The sequence below is a fragment of the Tupaia chinensis genome, unplaced genomic scaffold (assembly GCF_000334495.1).
Source record: "Tupaia chinensis unplaced genomic scaffold, TupChi_1.0 Scaffold000067_2, whole genome shotgun sequence".
NCBI lineage: Eukaryota > Metazoa > Chordata > Mammalia > Scandentia > Tupaiidae > Tupaia > Tupaia belangeri.
In genome coordinates this window covers 611,398-618,531 of record NW_006159527.1, presented here as the reverse complement: position 1 = coordinate 618,531, position 7,134 = coordinate 611,398, and the positions used below count along the sequence as shown (strand labels likewise).

The window sequence follows — 7,134 nt, the reverse complement described above, 5'->3', positions numbered from 1 at the left end:
GGGAAAGAGGGAAGGAGAGAGGGGCCCCTGGCTGGTCTTCTCACTGGCCTCTGTCCCTAGCCTCAACCAGGGTCATGGGCATAAGTGCACACCTGGTGTGTGCGGTGAGGCAGACCCGGACTTCCCACGTGGCTTCAGCATCAGGGAGCGTTGCGTTACCACTGTGCTACCACATGGGCTGCTTCCAACCTCACCGTCGATCTTTGCACGTCTCCGTGTTGGTTTAAAGAGATTCTGACTTGTTTTAACTGCTCTGTAGTTAAGTGCGTCATCATTCTCATACATCACATGTCATTTTTCACTTCCCCAGCATTGTGGAGCATTTCAGGCTACTCCCATGTTCTTGTGAACATATGCTCGTAAACACTTGAGAAACTTCTGGGGCATAAGCCCCTCAGGTGCTTACCAGACAGAAAGCACCTCCCCAAGGGGCGTGGTCGTGCTGCAGTCCTTTTGCTTCCATTTCCCCTTCCCATTGGGATTTGGGCACATGTGCATATCAGGTGTGCTTTTCAAGCTCCTGAGGCTATTAATTCGAACTAGTCAGCCTTGTGGGGTGCGGCTCCCAGTGCACAGGTCTTTGAGCACTGCCTGCCTGCTTAGATTCCTTAATCTATTCATGGACTTCTGTAAGGAAGATAGCTTCCCCTAGCAAGACACTGAGCTCACCTTCTCAGTGACAGGGCAGAGACACTGCCTCGCTTTAGAGGCAACACAGCTGCAGGTAGACTGGGACCCAGGCAGATGGCCTTGGTCTTACCTGAGCTTGATGCTTCCTAGCCACGTGACCTTAGGGTGTCTCTGCCTCCATTTCTTCATCTGCAAAATGGTGGTGGTGAGAGCACCCACTCATGGGCGCTGCGTTGATTCAGTGAGTTGAAGCAGGAATTGCTCCGTCCCTGGCATCAGCTGTCATTTCTCCATCACCACTGTCTTCATCATCGTTACTATTGCTCCAGGCTGCTCTCCACAGCTGACTACGACTATACCCAAGGCTCCTGGTCACATTCCTGGGACTACTTTTGAGCCATTGCTCCTTTCCATGGTTCCTTTTATTACTGTTCCTTCCCCACCACACATACTCACCTACCCCACTTTGACCAGGTGGTTACACCTGTTGTCCCCTCCAGGCTCCGGATGGTGGAGACGCTGAGCAACTTGTTGCGGTCCGTGGTGGCCCTGTCACCCCTAGACCTCCTCCCTGTCCTCTACCTCAGTCTCAACCGCCTCGCACCACTCCAGCAAGGCCTGGAGCTCGGTGTGGGTGATGCTGTCCTCATCAAGGCAGTGGCTCAGGCCACAGGTAAGGGGACTTTGGGGGGACACTGATGGGGGTGGGGAGGTTCTAGGAGATGGTGGAGGAGTCAGGAAGGTCTGAGGGATGATGGAGAGGGCTCTGAAGGGTGAGGAGAGGAAGAGGCGAGAGGGACAGGGGAGAAGGGAAGCTGAGGGGGCAGCAGCCCACGAGGAAGGACCTGGCCTGTTGGGAGGGAGCTAAGGGGTTGGACCAGAGGGGCAGGGAAAGTACTGGAAGCAGAGACAGTAGGATGTGGGGGCTGAGATTGAGGGTTGGGCAGAGGAAGGTAGCAGAGGTCCTAAAGGGCTTTAACTGGCAGGGCCTGGGTGGGCCAAGGGGAACAGGAAAAAGCAGGATGTATGTGCAGGCCAATAGCCTGCAGGACCAGTGGCACAGTGCTGGGTAGAGGGGCTGGCAAAGTGGGCCAGTGCTTATCCATGAGAAACTCGGGGAACCGTGGGAGGATTGTGGGAGGTGAGGGACAGTGTCAGTGCTGGGTTCCTGTGGAGAACAGGGAGGAAACTAGTGTGAAGGGCTGGACTGGAGCAGGGCTTTAGGGACAGAGGAAAAGGTAGGAACAGGGAAGACGGGGTACAAGTGGGACCTGTCAGACTGTGGAGTCAAGGTGGATGAGGTGAGGCTGCCCTGGGCATGTTGCTGGGTGACTGGGGAAATGATGGAACCATTCCCAGCCCCCCAATATCGTCCCTCACTGGGAAGGGATGGGCACATGGCTGTGGGGTTTACCATTTCAGTGTAGGACCAGCCGTAAGCAGCCCATGTCTGCGAGCCCCCAGGGCTGCCCAAGGAATGGGTCAGAAGGTCTTGATCAGAGACTAAGACCAGGGAGTGGTTTGTTGAGGAGGGATGGTCAGGGGTCAAGGAGAGGTGTTCTGGGAAGATATTGGGAGTTTAAGAGTAGACCGGTGGGGAGCATCAGCATGAGAGAAGGAGGATAGTGGGATTCATGAGACAACAGTGACAGGAAGGTCAGTGGGTTAGGAATGAGTTGTGGGGTGATAGGGACCCTAGAGGAGGAGACTCGATGGTCACCCTTTCACTCGAGATATCTTTGCTGGACTTTGATATCAAACCAGACCCAGGCAGACTGTGCCTGTCAGGAGTGCTCAGCCACAAGGATAGAAAACCCAGTAACACTGGCTTGTTAAAGGATTTGGGGCCAGCAGGCAGTATGATGGTTAAGGCCTGGACTTCCACATGACCAACTCCTTGGTTCACGTCCCAGACCTAGTGACTTGAAAATCGTGCTGGACATGTGTGCCCAAAATCCCTGGAGGAGAATGGAGGAGAAGGGACTGTGGCTTGCATCCCTCCTGGGGTGATTTCTCACTTTCCCTCCCTTTGTTTCTCTAGTGAGCACAAGTCCTGTGGCAAAAACAAATCTTAGAAAAGCAAACAAACCCAACAGATTTCATTTTCTCCCATAAGAAGTTGCTAATGTTGCTTTCCCTTCACTGCTATGGCCTTTTCTGCCCTCATCTATGTCCTTCATTCTCAGCGTGTTCATGCTTAGCATGTTGTTCTTCCTTAGCATGTTGGTTGTCATGTACTCACGTGTCTCCTCGTGCCCCTGCCTGGTTGTCAGGGCCCCAGATTTGTTGGGGATTGCTCACCGTTTGGAAAAATCACGTCACTCTCGGCATTGTGGGTCGCCACATTGCACATGTGGCAGACGATCACTCTGGCAGCTGCTCCATCCAAGGCAGTCCCTCTGTAGGCCTGAGGCCAGACTGTTCGTTACGTGTTCTTGCCTCTTAGAGGTAGACTGACATGCTTGCCATCTCATTAATAGTTGCCCTCCCTGTTTCTTCCCTGTGTGGGGGTTAGGGCCTTTTCTTGCAGCCATGTGTTGGCTGGTTATATCATCTCTGCAGCTCATTTCAGAATAAAAGCAGATGACATAATAGCAGCTGTGCTGGTGGGTTGAACCACAGTCCAAGTTATCACAGTGGCTTGAGTCTGCATCCTCCCAGCCTCCTGCTCTCACTAGCACTGCCTGGGCTATGTTTGAAGGGTGACTTCCCAAAGAAGTTCTTTTCATAAAGAGTAACCAAGACACACGCAAGCGAAGGGGCAACTGGTCATTCAGAGATTGCTAATGGCTGCTTAGCAGAAAGGTCCCCTTGACCTCCTCTGCTCAATCTAGTCACTGCTGTGGTGATCTCCTACCCTGTAGCTCCAAATCTCATCTGCCCACAACGACATTGATCTTTCAGCCTCCTCTTTGCCTCCCTTCACACAAATGACTGAGAGCTTCTTAGCTTAATGTAACAGGAGATGGCCACACAATGGCCATTTCAACGAAGCTGGTGAGCCTTGGGAATAGGGAGTCCAGGGACTTAACCACCAGCCTACACGGCCAGAAAAAACATGCGTGGGCTACCAGAGATGGGAGACACATGGCCACAGTGGTCACCTTCACCACCTCTACCCCACTTTCTCCTCCCCCAGGTCGCCAGCTGGAGTCCGTCCGAGCCGAGGTGGCCGAGAAGGGTGACTTGGGGCTGGTGGCTGAGAACAGCCGCAGCACTCAGAGACTCATGCTGCCTCCACCACCGCTCACCACCTCTGGGGTCCTTGCCAAATTCCGTGACATTGCCCGGCTCTCCGGTGGCACTGTGAGTGGGACAGGTGACCCGTCCAGCACCCTAGACTGTCTGTTCTTGGTCTTGGGGACATAAGGCCCTACATGTGGCCAAAAGGCTTCTGTTTAGACTTTGGGGCTGAGTCTACAGTTCTGCTTGTGGGGTGTAGAAAGAACTTTCTTCCCTGTCCCCTGCACTCGGTAGTCCATGTACACAGCCATTCTCGTGGTCTCTCCTAGCTGCAAGGCAGGCTGGGATGCAGTCCCAGGTAGGGGAGCAAAAGTATGGAAGTTGGGAAGTGGGGAATGGAGTGGGGGTTGGCAGGGAGGAGGCTGGCTTTCCCATTACCAGCAAGCGCTGACTGCACCTCTCCCACCTCTTCCAGTCTATGGCCAGAAAGGTGGACATCATCAAAGGCCTCTTTGTTGCCTGCCGCCACTCAGAAGCCCGATTCATTGCCAGGTGAGTGTGTAGGCCATGATGTTAGAGAGGGGGTACTCCAGACCAGGAGGTCTATTAGATGGGGACTGGTAGCTGGAGTGACCACAACGCCCTTGGATGAGAAAAGGAGAGCCACAGACCCAGGACCAGAGGGAACACAGGTTTCACAGACTGACTCCTCTCCCGTGGTAGCAGTGCCTGGAGAAGGTTCCGGGCTTTCAGGTAAATGGTGCTGTGATTGATTAGTGATGCTTGCCTTGGCCTGTGAAATGGGGCAGGCAACACGCAGCAGCCACGTTTGCTGTGGATCAGCAGGATCACTGATAGCTCACATCGTGGGGGCATTTCTGGGGTGCCCTGCCCTGTGCCAGGTACTTCATCCCATCAGCCCTCCTAGCAGCTCCCAGTTTACAGAACAGGGAATGGAGGCACCAGGAGGTTAAACCGTTTGCCTGTGGTCACTGGCTGAAAGCAAAGCTTGTTCAGGGTCAGATTTTGACTATCACTTCCCACGGCTGGCCACATTCCAATTCCAGGACCAGCTCTGCCCCTGACTCACTTCTCTGAGCCTCATCATCCTCCCATTGCAGTTGAGACATGAGGCGAAGGTGCCCACCCCCCAGTAAACGCCAGTGGTCACAGACCCAGTTTCCTCATGTTAATTGACGCTGTGTGATCGCGGGTCCTTCCCGGGCTCCGAAAGTAGTTCTGGTTTTTGGAGAGAGTGTCTTCCACGGGTAGCGTGGGGAAACGGGAGGCCACAGGAGCAGGTGGGGGCGGGCCAGACTGGAGAGTACGCACCAGCCCGCTCCCCGACTTCTCTCTCCCCAGGTCCCTGAGTGGACGACTTCGCCTTGGACTGGCAGAGCAGTCAGTGCTGGCTGCCCTCGCTCAGGCTGTGAGCCTCACACCCCCAGGCCAAGGTGAGCCCCTCTGCCCAACTCTGTGCCCACTGGGTTGGACAAGCTCCCTCCTCCTCTTCAGAAGGTCCCCGTCCCAGGTGGTCCCTACCACCCTGGGCTCCTGCCCCTTGGAGGTTGTCTTGGGCTACCATACTTCCTAGCTCCACAGCAAACACCACCGTGGACCCTTGGGTGGCTGAGGGTCAGGCAAATCCCAAAGCCTCTGGTGGTTTCATCTTAGAATTTCCTCCTGCTGTGGTGGATGCTGGGAAGGGCAAGACAGCAGAGGCCAGAAAGACGTGGCTGGAGAAGCAAGGCATGATCTTGAAGCAGACATTCTGGTGAGCCCTGGGGGCTGTGGCAACGTGCCAGCAGTCCACGGGGGACAGTGGTGGGAGGGACTGGAGAGTAGTAGGTTGAGCTAGGCTGGTGGCCAGAATATGAAGGGGCCACCGGGGAAGTGGCAGGGGCCTTGAGTGACCTGTATTGGTGACCACATGGGACTGGTGATAGAGCAAGGGGTGGTGGTCCAGACAAGATTGGTGCATAGTGTGGTGCCACCAAGGACAGGCCCCCACGCAGGGAGAGGCAAGGAGGGACACTGTGAGTGAGTGAGGGCGGTAGGCATCGACAGGTTTCAGGGTTCCAAGCGGGGCATGCACACGGGAAGGCTGTCGGAAACCCAGAGAGGTGCTGGTGCATAGAGAGGGACTCATGCATAGTGCAGTGCAGTGGCCACGACATCCATGGAGCAGTGGCCTGGCCTGGGCTCCAAAGAGAGCCGTGTGGAGGCACCTTGACCAGCCGCCCACCAGGGGCTGGTGACAAGGCTATGACTGCTGCAGAGAGGGGCCAATGGGCAGTTCCACCAGTGCCTCCAGAGCACCAGGCTGGGTCTGCGCTGACGATGGAGAGAGAACAAGCCCTCTCAGGGCACCTGGCCAGAGCAGTGGCTAAGCTCAGCCTGCACATGGGACTCTGCTAACTGCCAACCCCAGGCGCTGCCCCAGACCGTGAAGTTAGTCTTTGCAGATAGAACCTGACCTTGAGGAACCTGGTGTTTCTTTAATGCATCCTTGAGTTCTCAGGGATAGCCAAGAGGATCACTGTTTTTGTGCTGATAAGTAGGCCGTGAGGCCAGACCAAGGAAGACAGTGGCACCAAGTGATAGATCGTGACACAGGGGACACAGGGACAGGGCGAGGAGAAATCAGGGACATGTGAGAGACAGCAGAAGGGGTCAGGAGCTCAGGTTCCTGGGCACAGGCCGAGGTGCCTTTCCTGAGAGTGGCTTGCAGCAGAGGACAGAATTCCCAGGCTGGGAGAGATCTGGAGAGAAACCCTCACATCTTGTTCTCACCCATGTCCCAGCGAGGTGCCTGACCTGGACCGAATTGTCCCCGTGCTGCTGGAGCATGGCCTGGAGCGTCTCCCGGAGCACTGCAGGCTGAGCCCAGGTACCAGCCCCCCATGGGCCCTCGAGAGTCTGGCTGCAGCCCCACCCTCTCCAGAGTTGTATCAGGGCGCCCGCTGATAAGCACGCCTTAAGAACCTGCGGGACCCTCTCCTCTCCCACTAAGACTGAATCTTGTTCCCTGGTGCTGAAACCCATTCCTTTGTCCTTGGAGTTTTCCCATTTACTTCAGGTAAAGCTGCTGTACTGATGATACACCACAGGGCAGGGGGCTGGGCCGGGTGGGATTTGTTTCTCTTACACGGAACTGTCCAGACTAAGGCAGATGGCCGGGGGGGTATACACCTGTGCTTCAGGGATCACCCAGAGACCCAGGTTCCCTCTCTTGACCCTCTGCCATCCCAAGGTAGTCGCCCTGATGTGTGTGATCAGAGGAGATTCCCAGCCCTGTTCGGATTGCAGAGGAAGGGAAAG

The 7,134-nt window shown here is 55.5% G+C and overlaps 1 protein-coding gene across 3 annotated transcripts in view; it reads left to right on the top strand.

The window, feature by feature from the left end:
• Positions 1–7,134, top strand: part of LIG1 (DNA ligase 1) — a 39,955-nt gene that overhangs the window by 17,999 nt on the left and 14,822 nt on the right. For all 3 annotated transcript variants that reach the window (XM_006142194.2, XM_006142193.2, XM_006142195.2), the window contains 6 exons: positions 1,131–1,303; positions 3,770–3,936; positions 4,289–4,365; positions 5,176–5,267; positions 5,488–5,587; positions 6,618–6,703. In XM_006142194.2, coding sequence (XP_006142256.1) covers positions 1,131–1,303; positions 3,770–3,936; positions 4,289–4,365; positions 5,176–5,267; positions 5,488–5,587; positions 6,618–6,703 — 695 coding nt within the window. The remainder of the gene's footprint in view (positions 1–1,130; positions 1,304–3,769; positions 3,937–4,288; positions 4,366–5,175; positions 5,268–5,487; positions 5,588–6,617; positions 6,704–7,134) is intronic.